Here is a 27,589-nt window from a genome sequence, read left to right as displayed (position 1 = left end):
TCAGTTTTGAACTTTATTTTAAACAATACAAAAACATCATCTACAAATGAATTATATGAAAAAATCAGCTACAAAATGTAACAAAATTAATGCAACATATCAAACATATATGGACTTATTCAAATAATAGAAAAATAAAAAAATAATATCAAAAGTGTTGTAAAAATTGGTCAACTTTTTGGAGCTTATTTAGATTTTTTGGGTGTTTTTATTGTTCCTTTCTTCTGAGGTGTAGGTATCTCTTTGTTACATAAATCACAGACCCAGCAACCTGTTGTTGAGAGAGAGAGAGAGAGAGAAAAATTGAATATTGGTCTTTTGGACTGTTCAAAAATATCTCTTTGATGGGACATTTTTTCAAAATTACATTTCCAATATTTTTTATGTTAAAGGGATACTCCACTTTTTTTGGAAATAGGCTCATTTTACAACTCCCCCAGAGTTAAACAGTTGAGTTTTACCGTTTTCGAATCCATTCAGCCGATCTCCGGGTCTGGCGGTACCACTTTTAGCATAGCTTAGCATAGATCACTGAATCGGACAAGACCATTAGCATCTCTCTCAAAAAAATGACCAAAGAGTTTCGATATTTTTCCTATTTAAAACTTGACTCTTCTGTAGTTACATCGCGTACTAAGACCGACGGAAAATGAAAAGTTGCGATTTTCTAGGCTGATATGGCTAGGAACTACTCTCATTCCTGCGTAATAATCAAGAAACAAGATCATCAAGCAACGCCTGAAAATAGTCCCCAGCTCGGTAACTTCCAACATGACCGGGACTAAGTTTGTCTAACTTATTAGACCTATTTTCAGGCGCTGCGTCATATCATTACGCCTGCTGCACTCATGGTACGGCAGCAAAGTTTCTTGATTATTACGCAGGAATGAGAGTATAGTTCCTAGTCATATCAGCCTAGAAAATCGCAACTTTTCATTTTCCGTCGGTCTTAGTACATGGTGTAACTACAGAAGAGTCAAGTTTTAAATAGGAAAAATATCGAAACTCTTTGGTCATTTGTTTGAGAGAGATGCTAATGGTCTTGTCCGATTCAATGATCTATGCTAAGCTAGGCTAAATGTGGTACCGCCAGACCTGGAGATCGGCTGAATGGATTCGAAAACGGTAAAACTCAACTGTTTAACTCTGGGGGAGTTGTAAAATGAGCCTATTTCCAAAAAAAGTGGAGTATCCCTTCAAGTGTTTTCTCCTTCATAAATGCCTGTTATAGGATAACTGCTTACACTGGCCTAATTTTTCCCCCATATTTATAGTTAGCTTTTTCTTTGTCTACGAAGGCCACAGTCTCAGCGGTGGACAGTAATGCATTTTTACTTTGTTACTGTACTAAAGTAAATTTTTTCAAGTATCTGTAGCTACTTTATCAGAGTATTTTTTACTTTTCTGTGCATCAGGTCTTAAAGTGACAGCAGCCTAATATCCCTGCTGCCAAATTATGAGATAATATTAAAAACATCTAAAAGGCAGTTTTCCGTATCGATGTCAAAACTGTGGTCATTGAAAATGCAGAGTGGCTTGTAACGTTGGAAAACCACTAGCCACAGTGGCTCGTAAGAAAAAAGTTAATGTCAAGCCCTGTGTGTGTGTTTGTGTACAAATTGATATATATACATTTATATATAGATATATTTTTTTTTAGGATACTATGCATCCTGATAAAGTTCCCTTGGCCTTCGGAATTAAAATAGCCCCACATCATCACATAGCCTTCACCATACCTAGAGATTGGCATGGTTTTATTTCAGTTAGCCTAATAGCTGGTTTGATTTGCATTGAGAGATGATCTTATGGAAAGTACCCCATGCCAATCTCTAGGTATGGTGAAGGCTATGTGATGATGTGGGGCTATTTTAATTCCAAAGGCCAAGGGAACTTTATCAGGATGCATAGTATCCTAAATTTTTTTTTTTTTAAATACTTAAAAATAAAAATCTGCCTGCCTCTATGGGAATTTAACATAGGGGTGTCCAGACTTATGCACCATGTATTTTAAGGAAGAACATTTATTTATTTACGATACATTATTCATTCACAAAGAAAATTGGTGTCCTTAAAGGTTGGATTTTTCCTATTTTTTTAAATTAAGGCATTAAGGTCAATTTCCAAAATATGATTTTTTATTCCTCTTTTTAGTCAACTTTAGCATGGGTGTATTCACTTATGCATTGCACTGTATATATAAAACTTGATTTATTACAAGTAAACAAAAATCTTTCCCTAAATATCTGATCATGGGTTTGATGCAACCAAAGCCTATTACTAACTTTGGCTTCTAAAAAGCTTGTGAGGTGAAGTAAGATTTCAACATTCGACAGCTCAAATTCAGCATTACATTACCATGACAACATTAGCTCAATACTGTGTTTCTGTATTCGCGCATGCACATCTGAGAGAGCGCGTCAGCTAAAGACTCACCCAGAGGAATGGAGTCCATGCCCACACAGAAGGTGTGGTAGCCTCGATCGCACTTGTCACAGAACATCATCTCCTCCTCATGGTGGGGCTGCTCACAGACGGTGCAGGTCTTGCACTCCATGCACTGCCAGGGATAACTCTTGATCTGGGACACCAACGCCACACTCATATCCAAGCAGGACGGGTGACCTGAACACAAAGTGAGGCTTCTCATCATCTCCGCTATTCTCGCCAATGTATAAACCCTCAGGCCGATCCAACAGGATGCTGACACTTAGGAAATGATACTTAAGATTTCATAAAACAGCATGTTCAATCATCAAGAAGACAATTTTGACCCTGCGGCTTCCAGGTAACAGTTTTAAGATGAGTGCTGTCCTACTATTACATTGAAGAGAAATGTTTAAAGGAATGAACACTAGCAGTGTGGTAGACACTGAAGAACACTACATCAGGAAGAGATGGTTTTGACTTACCGCTGTTTTGGCACTGGGAGCAGTGGATGAGAGCCTCTGGTTTGCCTTTCTTGTTGGCCTCCTTACCCTTCTGGCATATGCCACATATAGCATTGGGAATGACCTTAGGCTGCAAGGGCAGAGTAATGCTATAAACGCCATGGCAACCAAGGTCATACACACCATGTGATATTACGCTTGAACCAAAACCACTATGATTTTTCAAAATGAAAGGGATAGATCACCCAAAAATGAACATTTTGTCACCATTTACTCACCCTCATGATGTTCCAAACCTGTATGAGTTTCTTTCTTCTGTTGAACACAAAAGATATTTTGAAGAATCAAATTGTTGGTAATCAAACCGTTGACGGCACCCATTGACTTCCATAGTATTTTTTTATAAGTCAATGGGGTCCATCAACTCTGGTTACCAACATTCTTCAAAATATCTTCTTTTGTAAAAGTATCGTTGTTGTAGAAGTTCATTTTTGGGTGAACTATCCCTTTGAATGAGCAAAAATGCCAGAATAATCTGGGTGCAGGATCTTAAAATTAATTGGAATTGCCTAATATTAAAATTTTAAGAAGCACAAAATATGTACACAAGCAAAAAAAAAAAAAAAAAGACCAACATCTGTATAGCACATAAATCAGGATAAGACATACACTACCATTAAAAAGTTTGGGGTTGCAAAGATGTTTTAAAGAAATTGATACTTTTACTCAGCAAGGGTGCATTAAACTGGTCAAAAGCGAGATTAAAGACATTTATAATTTAACAATTTCTATTATTACAAATAAATGCTTTTCTTTTTAACTTTTTGTTCATCACAGAAACATGAAAAAAGTGTCACAATGTCCCCCGAAATATTAAGCATTGATAATAATAATGAGAAATGTTTCTTGATCATCAAATCGTCCTATTAGAATGATTTCTGAAGGATCATGTGACACTGAAGACTGGAGTATTGATGCTGAAAATTCAGCTTTGATCACAGGAATAAATTACATTTTACAATATATTCAAATAGAAAATATTTATTTTAAATTGTGCACATAGATCACTGTTTTACTGTATTTTTAATCAAATAAATGCAGCCTTGGTGAGCAAAAAAAAAACTAAAAAAAAACCTTAGAGCCCAAACTTTTGATTGGTTGTGTATATGATTTAGAGTATATCAAGACTGATATACAATGTGACCATTTGAATGATTGTTTCAGTAACAAAAACATGCAGGAAAACATTTTTAGCAATGCATAAAATATTGCGATATTCAAAATTAGAATAGAGGAAACCGTAGAGGAAGCTACAAAAAAAAAATACATATTTGCTATATTATGAATAGTTATTATTAATAGTTGAGCTCAAGAAAGGCGTTTCACCCCAATAAACAAATACGTGGTCGCAGAAGCCAATTGTAAAGCGTAACATAAGTGTATAAAAAGGTCACAACAGAATTTTCTTGTGCTACTAATAACAACGCAGAATTGACACTTTCATTCAGTGCTCACAGCCATTAATAAATCTCTCTACAGTCTAATTTCTTTAAAACCTCTTTATTCAAAAGGTTACTCTAAATACGGACATGTCAAAGGCCCTACCATAAAAACTGTTAAACTTAAAAGAGCAGTGACAACATTGTGCTGGGGAACCGAAAGAGGCAGGCCGAGCTAACAGGTTAAAGACACATTTAGATGTTAGTGAAGCTCACAGTTATGTTAACGGAAGGACAAACGCCTTCATTCTGTCACAGTAGGAAAAGTACTAGCCGAACTAAGATTATTACATTTAAAAAAAAAAAAATAATAATTCACATAACAGGAACAAGAACATTTAATGTTTAACTACAAACACTTTTAACAAGACTCAAGAGATTGAATAAAAGAGGGATGGAAACAAACAAGCCAAAAACACACTGAGAGTGAGAGGATCAACAGAAGCTGTACCTACTGTTTTAATAAAGTACTGCAGTGACTCGTGACTGAAACTCCACAATCACATCAGATTAACATGTTCATTTTGTTTAAAGTGTAACTAATGTTTTTAAAATGTCCAAAACACACTTAAGGAAGCCTCTCTTAGTTGATGTATATGGGCAAATAAACCCAGATTATGAATTACTGAAGAAAAAAAAGCACACTTTAATGCGCCGTTCACACCAAAGATGATAACTAAAGTTTTAATAACCAAGTTCGCACCACAGCTATAACGAGTATTGTTGGTCTCCGCTGCTAGATGATAAAACACTGGCAGCCAATCAGAATCCAGCAGAGGGCATAACTGCAGCAGCATATTATAACAAACACTGTTATCATCCATTGGTGTGGATGCAAATATAGTTGTGTTTATGGTTGTCATTCTTAGTGCTGTGAACCGCCCTTTAATATTGATTATCCAATGTTTAAGAGGTGGAGATGAACTGGGGCTGATAACTATGAAATACTAGCGGTTTACTAAATATATAAATGTAATATACACTGCATACCATTTAATTTTCTTAAAAGAATGGGCAGTATGCAATATAAAAATAAAAATAAACCTTTTGACGAGCAGTATGCTACATTGTGGTCACATGATGTCATGTTGCATGTGTTCTCATATTGTAAATTGGTTATTATGCCTTTCTAAATTACATTTGTAATTTTTTTAATTATCATTTTTCATTTAATTCTGGAATTCCATCAGACTAGAAGGCAGTGCATTGTGGGATACAGTATGCACTGCAGTATACTGGCAGACTACTCTGACAAACGTAGCAGATCATTCAGGTACTCTCTGGATACTGAAAATCTACTCTGAGAAGTACACTATTCTGGGAATATCCTGCGCCAGTTTATACACTTCTTGAGATAACGGAACTACAGGGGAGACTAATAATTAAGACAGGTCGTCAAATAAGCCTTTAGCTAAGTTGTAATGTCAAAATTGAATCAAACTGTCCAATAAAAAGATATGCAAACATTTCCACAAGAAAAGGTTTGATAAGAACAAACCTTTGCAATATGGATAAAAATCCATATGTGGGCAAGCTACACATTTTTTTTTTCTTCTATTTTTGGTATTATGACACTGCCAAATTACTGTTTGTTATATATTCACTTTGTATAAATGTTTTGTACAAAAAGAGTGAAATGTTGTATTAGTAATGCGTTAAGGTAAACCTTTTGTTGATCCACCAAGCATTTTGACAAAAAAAACAAAAAACGTACACAATTTAAACAGAGTAAATCAAAGGAAACACTGATATCAAGCATATTTAAGGTGCCCAGAGTCAGTATAGAAAACAACTGACTTCAACAATGTTATACCAAACAGTAGTTTGATAACCATTTCATGCCTGAAAGATATGTTATGCATCACGAGCATGACAAATAAAGGATAAATAAAGCTCAGTTTAAAAGTGCACTCAGTTTGTTTCACTGGCTCTTCTTCATCTAGCATCTTTAAAGAGACAATATATACAAAAATGCAAACTGTCATCATTTACTAATCACGTGGCTCCAAACCTGTATGACTTTCTTCTGTGGAACATAAAATAATATATTAAGAACTAAAATATGAATTCCTTTCTTCAGTGGAAAAAATATATATTTTAAGAAATGTCCGTTTTTTTTTTATCCATACAATGGATGTCAATGGTAACCAAAACTGTTTGGTTACCAACATTCTTCACAATTTTTATGATTTGCAAAAGTCAGTCATAGTTTGGTTGAACTATCCCTTTACGACTATCAGCGTGGATGAATACAAATTTATGAAAGTTGGAATAGCTATATTTCTTCTGTAGTCATATGATAACTTTGTATGGTTCTTCTATGTTGCCTTTAATGAGGGGGGAGGGGGGGTAAATAGATTATGATCCACAAAAGAGATTTGACAAAAAAATAAACCAACGTACAAACATACAGAATGAGATCCATAAAAAAAAAGAGAATACAATTCACAAATACGATAAAATGAAATATTTTTTAATTTGTGAATTTAACCTATTTTTTCATCTTTATTAATTTTTTCAGCTAAATGGAAAAGAGCTTTAAAAACACATGTTGGAAACATGAAACATACTTATTATTGCTATTTTTGTTATTATTACTAGTAACTTGGTTGGGTTGCAACAGCTGGCCATGTGATTTCAAAACAATAACTTGTCATATGATTGGAGTCCTCATCCAAAAGTGCTATTCAAATCTTTGTTTCTTACGATTATATTTGTATAAATCAGGGAAAGCATTACTGAGTGCACTCTTAATATTTCTTCAACCATTTTATATCTATGGATTAACACTTTTCAGAGTTTAGCAGCCAAAGAAAACTGTGAACGTGGCCTTCAGTATAACTGACAGGCATGTAAGATAGATAAGATAAATATTGATAGATAAATAGAGGTATTTTAAGCTATATGAAGTACTGTTCACTTTATAAGGGTATTTACCTTCACAAGTGCATCACAGCAAAAAAAAAAAAAAAAGCCCTAAACTAACAGCAGTACCACACAAAAACGTTATTGCTCAAAAGGTCTGTGCAGAACACAGAAACTGTCACTGGGTTTTCCTGGCACTGAAGAAAATGAGTGCCACACTTAAAAAGGAAAATAAGTTCCATTGACACGTGAAGTCCCAATCTACGACCACCAGGGAGAGTGTGTGTGAGTGCATGAGAGTGTTTGGACAAGGTACTGATGATCAAGTCAGAGGAAAGAGGACTTCTCTGCTGAAAGTGCTGGAAAAGAGGGGTGGCGAAAAGGGGAGAAGAGAGTTGTTGGGTTATAAAAAAAAAAAAAAAAAGATCAGGGGCTTTTTTCTTCTACCTTGTACCCAGGGACAGATTTGTGTTGGATGCTGCGAGGAGTGGCGTCTTTGCCCTGGGTGCCAGGTCGGTCTTTGCTCTTGACTTTGGATTGAATTCCGCTGTCTTGGCTGTCTCCATCTGAAGTGTTTCCTGATGAACTGTCCTGCAAGTCAACAGGAAATAAATTGACCCACTTTATTTAACACACTTCCTGTCATCCACGCTTCATTGCTGCACGTTATTCAAATGCAAAAAAGGGCCTTTTTGGATGTCTCCTTTCATATAGAGACCACTTTTCTCAATCCAATGTATTATTTAGGTAACAATAACAACATTGATCCCAGATTTTGGTGAGATTAGTTGATTTTTTAACCACTTCAATCAGAAATACACTATATTGGCAGAAGTATTGGGACACCCCTCAAAATCATTGAATTCAGGTGTTCCAATCACTTCCATGGCCACAGTTGTGTAAAAACAAGCACCTAGGCATGCAGACGCTTCTACAAACATGTGTGAAAGACTGGGTCGCTCTCAGGAGCTCAGTGAATTCAAGCGTGGTACCATGAAAGGTTGCAACCTGTGCTAAGTCCATTCGTGAAATTTCCTCACAACTAAATACCACGGTCAACTGTCAGTGGTATTATAACAAAGTGGAAGCAATTGGGAACAACAGCAACTCAGCCATGAAGTGGTAGGCCACGTAAAATCACAGAGCGGGGTCAGCGCATGCTGAGGCTCACAGTGCGCAGAAGTCGCCAACTTTCTGCAGAGTCAATAGCTACAGACCTCCAAACTTCATGTGGCCTTCAGATTGTGGCCGAGCCGCTGCATCAAAGCCTTACATCACCAAGTGCAATGCAAAACGTGGGATGCAGTGGTGTAAAGCGTGGGATGCAGTGGTGTAGAGCGTGGGGTGCAGTGGTGTAAAGCGTGGGGTGCAGTGGTGTAAAGCGTGGGGTGCAGTGGTGTAAAGCGTGGGGTGCAGTGGTGTAAAGCGTGGGGTGCAGTGGTGTAAAGCGTGGGGTGCAGTGGTGTAAAGCGTGGGGTGCAGTGGTGTAAAGCGTGGGATGCAGTGGTGTAAAGCGTGGGGTGCAGTGGTGTAAAGCGTGGGGTGCAGTGGTGTAAAGCGTGGTGTAAAGTGTGGGATGCCGGGGTGTAGAGCGTGGGATGCCGGGGTGTAAAGTGTGGGATTCCGGGGTGTAAAGTGTGGGATGCCGGGGTGTAGAGCGTGGGATGCCGGGGTGTAAAGTGTGGGATGCCGGGGTTGTAAAGCGTGGGATGCAGTGGTGTAAAGCGTGGTGTAAAGTGTGGGGTGCAGTGGTGTAAAGTGTGGGATGCAGTGGTGTAAAGTGTGGGATGCCGGGGTTGTAAAGTGTGGGGTGCAGTGGTGTAAAGCGTGGGGTGCAGTGGTGTAAAGCGTGGTGTAAAGTGTGGGATGCCGGGGTGTAAAGTGTGGGATGCCAGGGTTGTAAAGCGTGGGATGCAGTGGTGTAAAGCGTGGTGTAAAGTGTGGGGTGCAGTGGTGTAAAGTGTGGGATGCCGGGGTTGTAAAGTGTGGGGTGCAGTGGTGTAAAGTGTGGGATGCAGTGGTGTAAAGCGTGGTGTAAAGTGTGGGGTGCAGTGGTGTAAAGCGTGGGATGCAGTGGTGTAAAGTGTGGGATGCCGGGGTTGTAAAGTGTGGGGTGCAGTGGTGTAAAGTGTGGGATGCAGTGGTGTAAAGAGTGGGGTGCAGTGGTGTAAAGCGTGGGGTGCAGTGGTGTAAAGCGTGGGGTGCAGTGGTGTAAAGCGTGGGGTGCAGTGGTGTAAAGCGTGGGGTGCAGTGGTGTAAAGCGTGGGGTGCAGTGGTGTAAAGCGTGGGGTGCAGTGGTGTAAAGCGTGGGGTGCAGTGGTGTAAAGCGTGGGGTGCAGTGGTGTAAAGCGTGGGATGCAGTGGTGTAAAGCGTGGGGTGCAGTGGTGTAAAGCGTGGGGTGCAGTGGTGTAAAGCGTGGTGTAAAGTGTGGGATGCCGGGGTGTAGAGCGTGGGATGCCGGGGTGTAAAGTGTGGGATTCCGGGGTGTAAAGTGTGGGATGCCGGGGTGTAGAGCGTGGGATGCCGGGGTGTAAAGTGTGGGATGCCGGGGTGTAAAGTGTGGGATGCCGGGGTTGTAAAGCGTGGGATGCAGTGGTGTAAAGCGTGGTGTAAAGTGTGGGGTGCAGTGGTGTAAAGTGTGGGATGCAGTGGTGTAAAGTGTGGGATGCCAGGGTTGTAAAGTGTGGGGTGCAGTGGTGTAAAGCGTGGTGTAAAGTGTGGGATGCCGGGGTGTAAAGTGTGGGATGCCAGGGTTGTAAAGCGTGGGATGCAGTGGTGTAAAGCGTGGTGTAAAGTGTGGGGTGCAGTGGTGTAAAGTGTGGGATGCCGGGGTTGTAAAGTGTGGGGTGCAGTGGTGTAAAGTGTGGGATGCAGTGGTGTAAAGCGTGGTGTAAAGTGTGGGGTGCAGTGGTGTAAAGCGTGGGATGCAGTGGTGTAAAGTGTGGGATGCCGGGGTTGTAAAGTGTGGGGTGCAGTGGTGTAAAGTGTGGGATGCAGTGGTGTAAAGTGTGGGGTGCAGTGGTGTAAAGCGTGGGGTGCAGTGGTGTAAAGTAGGGCTGTAGTCAAGACCACCTTTGTCGAGTCCAAGACAAGTCCAAGACCAGGACTAGTCGAGTCCAAGTCAAGACCGAGTCCAAAGAGGTTCGAGTCCGAGTCAAGACCGAGTCCAAAAAGGTTCGAGTCCGAGTCAAGACCGAGTCCAGGACAGGGAAAAAAAAGTCTGCTAAAAAATATAGGCTATCCTATAGAAATTAAATAATTATGTAATAATGAATAATTTTAATTTTATTTAAAATAATTGACTAATTCAAAGAACAACAACAAAATTATAATTATACAGGCCTAAAGGAGCACTACACATTCGTTTCGACTGTCTGATCAGCCTTACATTCTGTTCCTGTCAATCATACACGCGATGTCAACCAATTAAACTGCATGAGGGAGGACCGACCGAGACAACTCACACACACACACACACATACACACACAAGAGATGCGGATAAACCGCGGATCGGGCGGATGACGTGACGAAAAATAATATTTTAATTAAATTCGGGCGGGTGGCGGCTGAAGCAATCAAATGAAAAAAGTTAGCCAATAAGCAAACCTGCAAGTTATGAGCTTATGGGTTATTTTGTTTCGATATTAGCTATATTTTAAAACAGCCAGTCATTGCGCCTACCACTCGTGGAGGTAAAGACAGAAAGGTAAGAAAAAAAGTCGGAAAACTTTGCCCATTAATTAGATGTGCAAGGCAAGCAGGCTAGTTTTCGGGGTGTTGTGAACAATTAAAAATATAAATATTCACGTTGCACTAGCGGTGGACTTTCAGCGAGTTTATTTAAACATTTATTTTTTAAAGAGCCGTTTGTGAGTCAAAAGAGCCGGCTCTTTCAGTGAGCTGAGTGAAACGAGCCGGCTCACGAAAAAGAGCCGAAATGCCCATAGTTATTAGGTGGCCAGTGTTTCACTTTCCCTCCAATAATACAATTATTTTAATATCGCGGCGACGTATGTGTGATTACTGGGAACATCATAAAGAAACCTGGACTCGGTCGAGACCAAAAGCCATATTTGGCAAGACCAGTGGCCGAGACCGAGACAAGTCCGAGTCCGAATACCAGCGAGTCCGAGACAAGTCCGAGACCATAGAAAAGCGGTCTCGAGTTCGGACTCGAGTCCAAGACCGGACTCGAGTACTACAGCCCTGGTGTAAAGCGTGGGATGCAGTGGTGTAAAGCGTGGGATGCAGTGGTGTAAAGTGTGGGATGCAGTGGTGTAAAGTGTGGGATGCAGTGGTGTAAAGTGTGGGATGCAGTGGTGTAGAGCGTGGGGTGCAGTGGTGTAGAGCGTGGGATGCAGTGGTGTAAAGCGTGGGATGCAGTGGTGTAAAGCGTGGGATGCAGTGGTGTAAAGCGTGGTGTAAAGTGTGGGGTGCAGTGGTTGTAAAGAGTGGGGTGCAGTGGTGTAAAGTGTGGGATGCAGTGGTGTAAAGAGTGGGGTGCAGTGGTGTAAAGCGTGGGGTGCAGTGGTGTAAAGTGTGGGGTGCAGTGGTGTAAAGTGTGGGGTGCAGTGGTGTAAAGTGTGGGGTGCAGTGGTGTAAAGCACGCCACCAGTGGACTCTAGAGCAGTGGAGACGTGTTCTCTGGAGTGACAAATCACGCTTCTCTGTCTGGCGATCCGGTGGATGAGTCTGGGTTTGGCGGTTGCCAGGAGAACGGTACTTGCCTGACTGCATTGTGCCAAGTGTAAAGTTAGGTGGAGGGGAGATTATGGTGTGGGGTTGTTTTTCAGGGGTTGGGCTTGGCCCCCTAGTTCCAGTGAAAGGAACTCTTAATGCTTCAGCCTACCAAGATATTTTGGACAATTTCATGCTCCCAACTTTGTGGGAACAGTTTGAGGATGGCCCCTTTCTGTTCCAACATGACTGCGCACCAGTGCACAAAGCAAGGTCCATAAAGACATGGATGAACGAGTTTGGTGCGGAGGAACTTGACTGGCCTGGACTTGAGTCCTGACCTCAACCCCATAGAGCACCTTTGGGATGAGTTAGAGCAGAGACTGCGAGCCAGGCCTTCTCGTCCAACATCAGTGCCTGACCTCACAAATGCACTTCTAGAAGAATGGTCAATTTTTTCATAAACACACTCCTAAACCTTAAGGAAAGCTTCCCAGAAGAGTCGTAGCTGTTGTAGCTGCAAAGAGTGGGCCAACCCCATGTTAAACCCTACAGATCAGGAATGGGATGTTATTAAAGTTCATGTGAATGTAAAGGCAGACATCCCAAAACTTTTGGCAATATGGTGTATGTTGGATTGTGAAAGTAGAATGTGTTGTGAACATGGTTTCGGGTTGACATTTTTTTTCTTAATACACTTTTTCCTGGTCATCTGCACTGATGGGCAGTAACGCGTTAGAAGTAACGCGTTACTGTAATCCGATTAGTTTTTTCAAGTAACGAGTAAAGTAAGGGATTACAATTGCAAAAACAGTAATTAGATTACTGTTACTTCCCTGTAAGCAGGCTGCGTTACACTGCGAGACATGTCTCGCGACGTGAGCCGTGACTCGTGAGTGACAATGACATGAGCGCCGCGAAGTCAAAAAGTCGTTGAACGAAACGCGTGAATTTTGACGCGTCAACACCTGGTCAACACGCACCGTTTGTCCGTGTTCAGATGTCATGTTTATTCATGAACGATTTCGTAATGGTAAACTGGTATGCACGTGCAAACATCAGACGTTATATTTGTTCATGAGGGATAATGCATTAGTGCGATGTGAGTGATGTCAGTCTTATGTCATGATTTGTCAGGTTTGTAAGGTTTCACAAAGGTATTCTTGCCACTGTAACTTATGGCTTCCTAAAGACAGGTTTATGGGTAAATAAATGAATAATAATTAAAAATATATACCAGGGCTCAACATTTAAGCCTTTTCATTTGTCCTTCGGTCGGTCATTCACTTGTCCGAGTAAAAATATTTGTTAGAACAGGAAAAAAAAATGATTTTTTTTGTGTAAATTGTTGTAAATATAATTTATTCCGAATCAGTATTCTCATCAGTTCAGTCAGCTTTAACATATATAAATCGGCATATTTATGATATTTTAAGCTTTATAAAGGGCATTTTTCCCTAATCGTTTGCTTCATCTTTCATTTAAAATTCTTAAATTTGATCAATAAATTACAATAGAACAATAAGATGCTAAAGGGCTGTTACCAATCAAATAAACTGCATTAAATAATGTAATGAGATTATTAAAAATATTTTTTTAATATACAAATAAGAAATATTATTTGTGCATAGAAATAATATTTATAAACCGCCAGTAGGAGGCGGCAGGCAACCATCTTAATGAGTGAGTCATTGATGCAATGTGCATAAAGTTAAAATACAGAAACTAATAAAACATTTTTCCCTAATCGTTTGCTTCATCTTTCATTTAAAATTCTTAAATTTGATCAATAAATTACAATAGAACAATAAGATGCTAAAGGGCTGTTACCAATCAAATAAACTGCATTAAATAATGTAATGAGATTATTAAAAATATTTTTTTAATATACAAATAAGAAATATTATTTGTGCATAGAAATAATATTTATAAACCGCCAGTAGGAGGCGGCAGGCAACCATCTTAATGAGTGAGTCATTGATGCAATGTGCATAAAGTTAAAATACAGAAACTAATAAAACAAGTTTTAAAAAGAATGTTTCATTTGATTCAATTTTAGATGATGGAATATGCAGAAAGAATAAGAATTAAGCAGAAAGGTCTATTGCTTTATAGCGTATTCATTTCGTGCATCATGTTTTTGAAAAGTAACTAGTAAAGTAACTAGTAAAGTAACTAATTACTTTTGAAAATAAGTAATCAGTAAAGTAACTGGATTACTTTCTTGGAGAAGTAATCAGTAATCAGTAACTAATTACTTTTTCCAAGTAACTTAACCAACACTGGTCATCTGTGCATGTTATTCCATAGAATGTAATTATTTTTTTGCCCCTGAATTTTTTTATTTCAACTTCAAATTTGTCAACCCTTCGAACCACCTGGGTTTCACTTGGACACGTCAGATTGTAGAAGTAAAATAAATAAATAAATAAATAAAATAAAATAAATTGATGATGTCAATTTTCCGTGTAAAATTGGTGCATTTATGGAAAAAAAAATTATGCGTTAAAATGAACGCTTTTAATGTAGGCCTGTTGCGATAATTACTTTAGCGACTCATATATCATTCGATATAAGGACATGAGCCCAATACATTTTGGTGACGCAATATATTGCCCATTTTTTACATAAAGAATTTCACAAACATTTAGCATATCGTGCTGCATCTGTCATCTGGTCTGCTCTGTCTGAGGCGGGGCTCAGGCAGCCCCACACACACCCCCACACACACACCCCCCCACACACACCCCCCCACACACACCCCCCCACACACACCCACACCCACACCCACACCCACACACACACACACACACACACACACACACACACACACACACACGTCTGTCCTCCTTTAGGTCAAGTCATATATTTGTGAAAAAAAAAATCAGTTTGCCATCAGTTGTCAGAAAATAAAAGGAATATCTTTGTCATAGTATGCTTTCAACATTAAATGGCTTTTCCATGTTTGGCGTCACACTGTTCAATGCATAGAATCAATGCCATTGATCTCTATGAAGTGAAACATCAGCTTTAGCATTACCCCAGGTGATGTGTTGATTATTGATTGTGCCTTGTAAAGTGGAACTCAAAGTTAAATTCATTTCAACACCTTGATTCATTCAAAAAAAAAAAAAAAAAAAAAAGAAGAACGTTTTTAAGCATATTATGAATGGTTTACTGATGACTCACTCATAGACAGTCACTTGTTGCCACCTACTGGCATAACAATGTAACTGAACTAACTGACAGCTTGAGAGCGCAGAGATCTGCCAGTGCTGATACTTCTAAAAGAACTAAGTGACTAACTGTTATAAATATAACCCAACAAGCTAATTTATATAGCCTATTAATAATAATAATAACAATAATAATGAAATAACGTTGCTATATCACAATATCATGCCACTCAAAACCACCGCAAGGGAAATTCCTTTACCACAACAGCCCTATTTTAATGCACCCCGCCCCGGTCCAGACCTGTACGTCATCTTACAAGTTACAACCATAACACAGGGCAATGACTGTGCGCGTGATAAAGCGTATTAGAATACAGTTAAAATGCCCCCCAAAAAAAGATATGAGGGCAAAAAAAATCCCCTGTATGGGTATTATTTCTAAACTATATGATATAATGATATAAATATGATATAAATATATCACACACAAGTAAAAGTGCTATTTTTCCCAAATATCTGCACAATTTCAAATGTGATATTGATTTTATTCAACAGTTTAATAATCAAGAAGTTAAGATTTTAAGTCTGATTTTGCTCAATTTCACCAATGAAAAAAGTTCTAAACAAAGCCACAGCAGATCTGATCTCTGAGCAACACACAGCTGTGTTTCATTACTGAATGAATTTGTGTTTTTTTAACTAAACAAGTGAGCCACTGAGTTACTGACTCATTCATAAAGACGGTCACTTGCTTCGTTCCTGAATGAATGAGCCGTTTGAATGAATCGGTTGAATGACTCATTAAGACTATTAAGAATCACTACATTACGTTAGACATCTTTAAATCAAACACCTGGCTTTATAGTTGTCTTAATATAAGGGAATGAAAATCTAATTGCCTTCTAATTGGGGTCTGAAGGGGTTTTGGGGCCCTAGAGATGTTTTGATATGCCCTCACATTTGAGATTATTTCAATTACTTATAAAATTTTAATTAAAAAGTCTGCTTACACTGTACTCAGCACAAACTCTGCTACAATTATATGTGAGCAGCATGCATGTAAAAGTTTCTCTTTTTTAGCAAATTATGTTTATGTGTTGTTAGTGAAAAAACAAACTTTAACTGAAATAAGGCCATAAAACAAATACTGTGTTCACAATACTTTTGAGTACTGGATCTTGTAGCCTAGATTTAGTTTTTTACTACAAAATGATGTGAAAATCATCCTAACCACTTATTCACATACAACAATAGATTGATTTAAATTTTGTAAGACACTATTTGTGTTAGAAAGGCTGTACGCAAGAGCATATTGTAAGAGCCATGCATATTGATGTGATTCACACCTGGGGACACAAAGACAGGGTTCGTTCAGATACTGTAAAAAGAAATTCCAGGACTTTCAAGGACTTTTCCAGCACTACTTTTTTGGTTTTCAAGGACTATAATCAGAGATTGCACTTATCAAACAATATTTTTAGTATTTTTAAAGTATTTTTTAAACTCAAATTAGAGATATATGGTATCCAAAATACAACTTACAACGCATTTTAAAATATATATTAAATACAAAGTTTATAATGGATATTATTGCTCAATAAATAATATTTTATATTATAATGTTGGCGTGCTTCATATCCAGAAACGGTCTGATGGGGGTTTATCAGATGGGCTGTTAATTTTGCGTGAAAAGATTGTATTTGAGTTTATTTTTTATTTTATTTTTATTGTATTTAAATAAGTCAAGCACTTTTCAAGTACCTCTTCGTAAATATGGCTGTTTTCCAGGACTTAAATTTCAAAAAGTCAAATTCAAGTACTTTAAGCACCTTGTATGAACCCTGCGAAGACACCCCCCATAATGGGCCTATCAGGGTGAAGGGAAACAAAAGAATGTGAGTTTTTTCGTAGTTTATTTTCAACGTAGTGCACAACATAATCAAAATACACATAATGAAGGTCAAAGGCACAATATTGAGCATATTGACCTAAACATATGCACCTTTGCCATTCCAGAAAAGAGTTCCTGTTCAACTGTAGAAACAAGTGAACCATACCTGGCATTTCCAATGTGTCTGCTGCTGCTTTTGCCATGCACTGAAGAACAAACACTGCCCCAACATCAGTAGTTGGTTATGGAGCTTATTTGTGACCCTGGATCACAAAACCAGTCACAAATCGCACGGGTATATTCGTGGCAATAGCCAAAAATACATTGTATGGGTCAAAATTATAGATTTTTCCTTTATGCCAAAAATCATTAGGATATGAAGTAAAGATCATGTTCCATGACGATATTTTGTACATTTCCTACCGTACATATAAAAAACATTTATTTTTGTGAGTTAATGCAGCACAATCACGAACATAAATGGACAACTTTAAAGGAGATTTTCTCAATGTTTCGATTTGTTTGCACCCTCAGATTCCAGACTTTCAAATAGATGTATCTCGGCCAAATATTGTCATATCCTAACAAACCATACGTCAATGGAAAGCTTATTCAGCTTTCAGACAATTTATAAATCTCAATTTAAAAAAATTGACCAATGTGACTGGTTTTGTGGTCCAGGGTCACATTTTACCATGATCATATCAGTCCAATGTAGTTAAACAGCTTGCTGACGGTACAGCACGAGACAAACAGTTTGAAGACACTCGTGAAAGTTTGAGTCAGAAGGACTCATCAGTGGTGCAGGTATCTGATCACTGTATAAAAAAAAAGAAGTAAAAAAGGAGAAAAAAAAAAAAAGAAGCCAACAACTGTAAACATGATGTCAGGAGCAATGATATTATTACACTAGAAATCACTAATAGCTTACTAATATTGCCCACAGATAAAACAGTTTTTTTGTGTGAAAAAGAGTCCTTTTCGTAGTCATGACACACATATGCTGTTTGTATTATCATAGAATTAATGACTTACTCAACAGTAAATGATATCCTCCGCTGGATCTTCCTTCTGAGGTAAATTCAAGGCTTATTCCACATATCGTGTCTTCTTCCAAAAATGATGAAACGTAGAGTAACCTGACGCAGCTTGATGGTTTGTTTATCCAGGTGATATGGGCGTTTACAGGTTCGTTTCACTCAGGTGGACAATTACCGTATGAATAGCCTGTGCTGCGCGTGGGTGTGACCACACTACAAATAACGAGCTCAGACAGGAAAGATTGTACCGCTCATTTGTTTCATAAGAATTACATAATCAGCGAAGATTTGATTTCAATTGGTTCATTTAAAAGTAGACATTTCAAGCTCTCTATTCACATTTCTCAAGTCTGTGTGGCAAGTATTCGAAGATTTTCAGAAAGAAGTTCATGGAGATTGAAACAGCAGAAAGCGCACCCTGTTTGCTGAGTGGTTTTTTTTTTTTGTAATTATGAGAGCACTGAAATAAAAATAGACCTTGAAGAATAGTTTGAAATGATGTCTTACAGTTATCTGTATGGACAGGAAAAAATGCAGCAAAATGCTTTGGCGCGTTCGTGGACCCCAGAGGGTTAACAATAGCCGCTTTCCGACCAAGTAGTTACAGGAACTTAGTTATAGGAACTGCCCACTTCTAAACAGTTCTATGAACTACTCTCCCCCAAACTCGGTTTTGCTGTTTGCGTTCGCACTGGCCAAGTGGCCATAGGAACTGGTAGGAGGGGTAAGGGAGTGACGCAAGCACGGTGACTTATTTTGACGGCGCGACGGACCTTTATTTTGGCGGCGCTGAGAACGCCAGAGCAAACAATGCTCGCATTCTCTGTGTTTATTAGTTAGCGATCTGTCTAACAGTACTGTTTAATATGTTATTAGATAGAATTGTTATAGAAAGTACACAGTATATACACAGAAAGTATAGCCTATGCCGTGTTGTTGATGTCCAGTGTTGCTAGCTGGGCAGATAAACATAATCATGTTTGGCTTGGTCCCCTCAAAGTTGCATTGGATTTTCTCTTCAGCATAAAGGTTTAGAGACCCATCTATCACTGTTTTCCATGTTTGTATAGTTAGTTTCTGGAGTAAATATATTAGCTATAATCTGTGTGTTTACATTATAGCTGTTTTAAAAATGGAGGGTGCTGGTGTTCCGCGTGCGTTCGGTCATCAGCGTACACTAACGTCACGGGTGGTTCCTATAGTGCTGGTTTAGACCCTACTCTCAAGTAGGACCTAAATTAGTTCCTCTAAATGGAGTTCCTAGAACTAAAATCGTTCCTAGTTCCTGCGGTGCGAACACGCCGACATCCGGGTACTTTAGCCAATAGTTCTAGGAACTGTGAAAAGGTTCCTCCGGTCGGAAAGCGGCTTATAACTAAACTAGTCTCAGCCTCAGACGTCACGGCCACAGACTGTTGGCTGAACGTCAGATGCATAAGGCACACAAACAGGAGTTTCGAATTCGTCATCTGATTGGTTGAATTCTACAGGACTTCAGGGAGACGTGTGTGTCGCATTCATTAACGTTCCGCCTGGAAACAAAGATGCCGTAGTGCCAAACCCCCTCATGGAAAAAAGAAAGCTGTCGTGTTTACAACTGTGATAATAAGCGCTTATCAGGATCAACTAAACGTTGGATTTTCAAAAGTATGTAAAGTTCGTGTTATAGACTCTTTAAAATAAGTCCAAGAGGTTTTTTTTTTTTTACACTGTTATTGTAGGGACATCGAAGTTACATTTTCATGCCCCTAAACATGACACGGAACAAAACAAACTGTGATTGGCTGCTTTACATGTCAGTCAGACGGTCAGTCAGGGCAGTCCTTGGCCAATAAAAGGACTCCAGACCTTCTACCGTCAGTCTGAAGGTCTGGCTACGCGAGACTATAACTAAACCAACTGTGCATTTATAGTCACGGACACATGAAAACAACTTACAGAGGAACCTTTATGTTTTTTTCCATCTTCTTTCCCATCTTCAGCATCATCAGAGTCGCCATCACTGTCCAGGGCAGGCAGCTCTGGGTCCAGCGGAGGCTCATACAGAGCTGTGTTCAAGGGCAAGTAGCGGAGCTCATTTGGAGAGTACCTTGATGAGGCAAGAAAAGCTCAGTCAGAAAGCTAAACAGTGGCTACATTTTAGGACAACATTCCAGCATCGTTCTCAAGTACAATGGAGATTACAGTGACTCATCAACAGGAAAATCAGAAGCTCAGCAGGATTTGCAAAAAAAGAAGCAACAATTTATTACACAATTCACCTTTTGTAGTACTCTTGGAACTGGCCAGGAATGAGTGCAACTGGGTAAGGACCGGTCTTGGTTCTTTCTGGAGGGAGGACTTTGTATTTTCCTTGAGGTACCTGAATAATCTACAGGTAAAAGAGAAAGCGCGAAACAAATAAGTTAATAAATGTTTACATAGGTGTTCAGAGCCATTGCTAGGGTGTTGTAGGTCCTATGGTTTTCTACACATACTTTTCATACGTTTTCTACACAGAATTTTGTTAATATGCCTGTCTCGACAAGTATCCTTACTAACACAGTCAGTTACGTCTTAAGTGAATGTAAACAGATGAGAAAGAAAACGGATGCGTATCAGTATATTGGATCCATGCCTTCGGTCTTAGAGTGACAGCAGCCTAATATTCATGTTGCTCTCTGTGTTAGAGCCCTGCATTTCAGCCAGAGCCCGACAGGCCCCGACTTATTTACGCCCCTGGGGCCGGGCTTCGGGCCAATTTTAACGTCATAGTTCACATGCGGGCCGGGCCTCTGGCTTTTTTTGGGTTATCCTTCTTTTTATATTTTTAGACATTTATTAAAAAAAAAATATGAGAAGTTGACGTCGACGATAGAAAAACAAACATAGAAAGACATTTCATAACCTCATAATCTTACACTGACATATGACTGACATGAAAGTCTCACGCACGCACGCACACAGAAGGTTTCCCATCAGCGCGACCCACGATTCACCTCATGTGCAAATAATGGAGAATATTAAGAGAAAAATCGCAAATGGCCAACTTAAAACGCAGCGGGAAGAGTGATAGAAGAGAAGAGGACTGGGTTAAAATCTCCTGTGGATGCTATTCTTTTTCCACGATGCTCTCTAAGAGACCGTTCTAACTTTTCGTTTGATTGGGCTTTATTTTCGTTTAACTGTTGAAACTAGCTACTGGAAAAAAGAATGGCCATGTTCTGTGGTGGATTTTTGAGGTAAGATAACCGGCAAGTTTGTTTTTAATTTATTTAATTTAATTTGTTTAGATTGTAGGCTGTTGCTCATTTCATTTGCGAGCGCTGTTGCGAGCAGCCTGAGCCTGCCTCAGTATTTCAAAAATGTTGTTTTACTCACTGTGGTTTATTAAACTTACTGTCTGTGTGATATGCTTGAAATGTTTTAGGCTATATCTATGGATTTTATTGTAGCCAAGTAAAGTATTAGCGTTGATTTGAAAGGCTAAACTGATCACATGTTTTACTCGCTGTCTCTGCTGCTTGGTCGTAATTTTTTTTTTTAAATGCTCCAAACCTTTGTCTAAATTAACTTAATAAAGAAATGAAAAGAAACATAACTAACAAAACTGACCTATATTAATGGCTGCAAATAGGGCAGGCTGCCGCTGTGTAATGAAAAAAAATTAAAAAAACGGGCTCGGGTCGGACTCGGGCTGATAATTCTGATGAGCTGTCGGACACAGGTCGGGCTAGGGCCTGAGCGTCTCGGGCCAGGGCCGGGCTCGGGCCTAGATATGAGGCCCGTGCAGGGCTCTACTCTGTGTCAATGTTTATCAAACAAAAAAAGACAGAAAATCCCTATTACTGACTGTTCAGTTGTCTTTAATAACATTTGATCTATTAGTTAGGGCTAGAAGCTTTTGCTGTGGTATCAAAGTAAAGTGTTATTTAAACAAGAAATAGAAAGAAAAGTTATATTTGTCCCCGCCAACACACACTTTTTTTTCTTTGACGATCCGAAAAATGATCGGATCTGCGACTCAAAAAGTGCAACATTATACGAACCATAAGTTTTCTGGGTGGTTACTAGGATAATGTTATGTGGTTATCAGGGTATTCTGGCTGACTATAATTAGACTATAAGTTTAAGTCAAATTTCTCTATAACTGAGGGGAAGTGCTTAGAGAAGTGTACGTCTAAAAGTGGAGTGCTAGATGCTTTCATTTGTGTATCTAAATGAAGCTGTTTTATATGAATTTTACACACTGTAGACCACAATCAGATTATCAAAGAACATAAGCATATCTTACATGTGTTTGAAGGTCAAAATAAGCCCTTCTCTCTTCCATCCGCTCTCGGTTGAAATTACTGTTGAATTCAGCAGCTTTTTTAGCTGCTTTCTTTATGTACTCCGGCACTTTACTGGCTTCAACTTTTTGAGGATTCTGTTGCTGCATTTGCTAAAAAGAAAAAGTCAGACCATTAGCACTCACATACTTCATTATTAAATTATATGCAAACAAGGATATAACAGTTTACACGTTTTTGAAAAAAGTCACTTATGCTCACCAAAAATTATTCGAATTTAAAATTATTTTCTACTGAATATATTTAATATGCAATTTATTACTGTGATAGTAAAGCTGAATTTTCAGCATTAGTCCAGTATTTAGCATCACATGATCCTTCAGAAATCATTCTAATATGATGATTTGTTGCTCAAGAAACATTTCTGGTTATCATCAATTCAATATCAGTTGTGCTGCGTAGTATTTTTGTGGAAACTGTGATATTTCAGTATATCAGGATTTTTTTTTAATGAATAAACAAAAGTAACTTTACTCATGAGAACACAGATTATTCCTAGATTTTAGGGCTGTCAGTTGATTAAAACAATGAATCATGTTCTCTGCATTAACATGAATTATATTGAACCTGCAGAAATTTTCCTATAAATGTATTATCGTTTCCAAATGTGCATTGTGTATAATAAATACATATATCTCCCTACTAACCTGCAGCAGTGTAGTACTCGTTTACAGTGTTTTTCACATACTGATCATATTTCATACCTGTTGAGTTTCCATTTATAAATGAATTTGACTGGTAAACAGGATTTGCTTGTGTTGTGCTTGTTGTGCTCTGATTCCAGTTATTTAAAATAGTTTGAATGAATGCGCGGTAACACTTTACTTGAAGGGGTAAGACTGACATGACACCGTCATAATCATGACATGACACGTCATGAATATGAAGGAGGTTTTATGCATGTTTATGACAACTGTCATTAAGTGTCATTCGCTCAATTATGACATTTTTAATGTAAATATGACATTGTGTGAGATGTTTTTGTTATGGCAACTTGACATTACTAAGACAACACAACCTGTCATAAATATGTCATAAACATGACATAGCAGATTAATTATCAAACTTAAGAAACCACTTAGCTTTATGGGTTAACATTTCATTAAACTGTCATGTGGTTGCTTTTGACATTGGCTGTCATGAAGACATTATAACATTTTTAATGACAAATTAAATTTGTGCCACTGTAGTTGAGGTCAAGAAAAACATTCATGACACAGTTATAATGGCCTCATGACAGCCAATGTCAAAACCAACCACCTGACAGTTTAATGAAATGTTAACCCATAAAGCTAAGTGGTTTCTTAAGTTTGATAATTAATCTGCTGTGTCATGTTTATGACATATTTATGACAATTTATGTTGTCTTGGTAATGTCAAGTTGTCATGACAAAGACACTGACAGGTTATGATGTATTAGTTTATGTCAAATTGTCATAAAGACATCTCAAACAATGTCATATTTGCATTAAAAATGTCATAATTGAGCGAATGACACTTAATGACAGTTGTCATAAACATGCATAAAACCTCCTTCATATTTATGACATCTGCCATGTCATGATTATGACGGTGTCATGTCAGTCTTATGCACACCCCTTCAAGTAAAGTGTTACCTTCTCATTTTAAGTGGCGTTTAGTCAAGTAGGTGGCTCCAGCTCCAGCACACTGAAAATATACATAAGCGGAAGCCAGCGAGCCATACTTTGAAAACTAAACCCAGTGCAAGTAGTTCATTGAAATAGATTTTTTATTGTAACAATGTATACCTATTCAATGTTAATTGTGATCAATGTAAGGCATCCTTCCTGAATAAAAGGATTAATTCATTGAAATAAATATAAGAGTACCATATAATTTATATAACGAATAAAAGAGTGTGTTACTCACTGCACTAAGAGTGCTCACAGAGTACTCCTTAGTTATCCTCTGCCGCTCTCGCTCCTGCAGAATGACTGAGTACTCGGCATGTTTGGCTGGGTACTCCTTAATCATCAAATCAATAACTTCATCACTCCGCAAAGCAGTGAGACCTAAAGGAAGACGGGTGGAACGTCAATATAGGATCCTCACATTAAGTCTTAGACTAGGCTGATACAGTGAATTATTAATACTATTATTAGTACATCACATTAAGCTACACATCAAGGCTGAAAAGCTGTTGAGCAAATTATTAATGAAATCACTGTGTCGGAAAAGTAAACCATCTCATTATGAGACAATCAATCAGTTAATTTCAGGGTAAGACGAAAGTCACCTGTTGTCAATTTTACAACGTCATTTTTTTTTCTGTTAAGCAAATTCAAGATAATAAAAGAAATGGAAGCGAGAAAGACTGAATTATTAAAATCTTACCCAGTGTGCACTGCGTTTCCGTAATGACATTTTGCTCTCTCAGATAAAGTTTTTCTTTGTGAGACAGGTCTCTTCTTTCCATATCTGGTATTAAGTTGAAAATTAAAACGTGTTGACAGCAAAACACAAAACTTCATCTCTATCATCAGTAACTGAATCTGAAAATAAAACCACTATTGGACCGATAACATGAAAACCATTCAATTCAATTTTCCCTGCTGATAGTCAGAGGCTTGTCGCTCATACCTGGATATTTCCGTTTGAATGACGTGACTCCCAAGTACTCGCTCACTTGTTCTTGTAACATATAATACTCCCCTGTGTCATCCGGAGGCCATTTGTATTCTGTCAGATTTTCAGCAGGGAAGTATGTTGGTCTGTAATGAAACAGCAAGGCTCAGTACACAGACAGTGACACTGGGCCAGAATGAGGAGGAAAAATTGAAACGCCACAAACGGGTGCAGTTTCATAGAAATAAATATAATATGATGGTGCAAGAAAAACTGCTAAATAGTTCCACTGTCATAGTGAAGGAATATATTTTAATAGTAAAATAATTATGGCTCGTAAGAAATATTTCTACATAAATTCTCTTAACCCACACATTGTGTTCTGGTCATTTTGACCCAGAGAGGATTTTCTTTTCCCCAAATATGCTAGTTAATGCTATCGCACTGGACGAAAACTTCCTCACAAAGGGTATTACAACTTTTTTTTAATAATTTGTATAGTTTTTGGGGGATTTTTCCCCCCTCAAAAATGACCGGCCTACAAAAAAACGCATTATAAATCTCTCGTTACGCTATGTCTTTGCCAAATATTTGGTTCAAACTTTGTGTCAACTTGTTTTATTTTATTTTAGCATACGGTCACGCCAACCTAGCCGTTACACCAACTATGACATTATGAATACGTCAGTTTGACCTTTTCTTATCAGACCAAAACATAAGTTTAGGAGGATGTAAGTTTCCTGGATATATTAGTTGCTCTTCACTTCCACTTCTCTTTTACCTCTACTGTCATTCCACAACTATCTTACTTCTTTTGGATACTTCTTTCTCTATAGTCTGATCTTCACAATCTTCACCTGTTAAATACAACACTTTGGAGTTTATAATAAACTATAGAATAAGATAGATCTTATATTTGTTTAAACTTATTTGCTATTACAATTTTAATGTTTACTTGATTAATTTGTTTGTCTATAATTGTACTTAAATTTGTAATTCCCTATTCAAATTGAACATAATCACTGCTTGACTGCCTGGATATCATTGCATCACCGGCCAAAATAATAATAATAATAATAAAAAAATAAAAATAATTCAGCCTTAATTCACTGGCAAGGTTTAAAGGGCCATGAGACTCTAAACCAAATGTTCTGAGATTTTAACAGAGTTATGTGTGTTGAACATCATAGAAGTAAATTTTACCATCTGTTAGTTTTGATTGTAGGAGAAATTTGTGAAAAAACAAGGAAACGCTATTTCCAACTTACGGGTTTAAATTCGTCTTCATGTCAGCATCACAGGACGTCTCGTTTTCTTGCACTATAGTGGATTGATGACTCATCGGTGTCTCATAATTATTCATAAGACTGCATGTCCTCAACCTATGAAAAGATTATTCACGACAGCACGTGTTGATTTCCTATGACAGGCGCTTCAAACAGTGAGATGATCACATACAGTAAGTGAGAGATGCATTAATGGATCAAAAACTAGTGTTTTTTTTTTTTTAGCTTTGTAAGAGTTTCTGTGTCACATAAGTTCTCTTCAATAGATCCTGAATCTTCGACACAAATCCGATTCATCCACACTGTTAGTGTGACCGGTCTTTACGGCCCGTCAACCAGTAAACGCCTTATAAAAACACAGCAAAAGAAGCCTCAAAAGTCATCAAAGATGCAACAGATGCATGTTCATATATATTTTCGATGCAGAGAAGAAATGATGTGCATGAAATTATAGCAGTCACAGGATATGTACTGTATGTATTTGTGTAATTTACAGTGATCTTACAAAACCACAAGTATATTGTGTAGGTGTACATTGCAGTGTGCATCTGTGTTGCGGGTCTCTCCACTCCGCAGCTCATCATGCACACTTTTGCAGCATTTTCAAAACTGTGGTGAGAAGAGAACTGACTGCTGCTGGAACAGTACATGTATGATTCTTTTTTATTAACCCTTTAATAAAAACACCTGTGTGTGTGTGTGTGTCAGATGTGCTGCTCACCCCAGCTCTTGGTTGGTCGTGTCACAGCTCCGGGAACTGTCCCCTGAACCCATCCTGCGTCTCTTGAGGGCTTGACTACCATCACTGGAATTCTCCTCAATGTCATCCTGTTTCAAGAGACATAAATAAGATTCCTTCAAGGAAATTTCAACGTTCCCCATTGGGAGGAATTGAGAGATAATGTTTAGCAGCGCTACCTAGATCTAAAACCATACTATATTGCCGTAATAAGCTATCAGTGTCTGTCCAAAACCATCTAAATAATACACGTGGGGTCCTTTCATGCGTTTTAATTTCTTTTAGACAAGAAGTTTCACCCTGAGCATCATCTATGTCTTTAGCTCGCTCTCGGCTAGCAGGCTAATAGTAAATAAACAAAGGCGACTTTGGCTCGCATTCAAGTTTTTACCGACGCAGTAATAGCATGTATGTGTGCCTCATAATCTACAATGTTATAAGTGCAGTCTGTGCTACAAGATGTAGCCGTAAACACCCACAGACCTTCACGGACTGCGTCCCAGGAGTCGCGGGATTGCTATCGCACGGTCTCGGCGACAGAACAGCCGCCATGTTGATGTTCTGCTAATGAAAGAGTGTCGCATTCCGACTGGAAACTAGGAACAC

General features: G+C 38.4%; 1 protein-coding gene across 1 annotated transcript; it reads right to left on the bottom strand.

Moving 5' to 3' along the window:
* phf10 (PHD finger protein 10) lies at nucleotides 1–27,589 on the bottom strand. Its single transcript, XM_084392284.1, has 13 exons — nucleotides 27,467–27,589; nucleotides 26,966–27,072; nucleotides 26,227–26,340; nucleotides 24,974–25,104; nucleotides 24,728–24,811; nucleotides 24,263–24,405; nucleotides 22,315–22,464; nucleotides 20,303–20,412; nucleotides 19,980–20,130; nucleotides 7,703–7,846; nucleotides 2,913–3,021; nucleotides 2,437–2,625; nucleotides 1–271 (listed from the first exon to the last, which is right to left on the bottom strand). Exons 1-13 carry the CDS (start codon nucleotides 27,533–27,535, stop codon nucleotides 186–188), a joined length of 1,587 nt encoding a protein of 528 aa, XP_084248410.1. The 5' UTR covers nucleotides 27,536–27,589; the 3' UTR covers nucleotides 1–185.

The sequence above is a fragment of the Rutilus rutilus genome (genome assembly GCF_951802725.1).
Source record: "Rutilus rutilus genome assembly, chromosome: 20".
Taxonomy (NCBI): domain Eukaryota; kingdom Metazoa; phylum Chordata; class Actinopteri; order Cypriniformes; family Leuciscidae; genus Rutilus; species Rutilus rutilus.
This window is presented reverse-complemented; position numbering and strand designations above follow the sequence as displayed.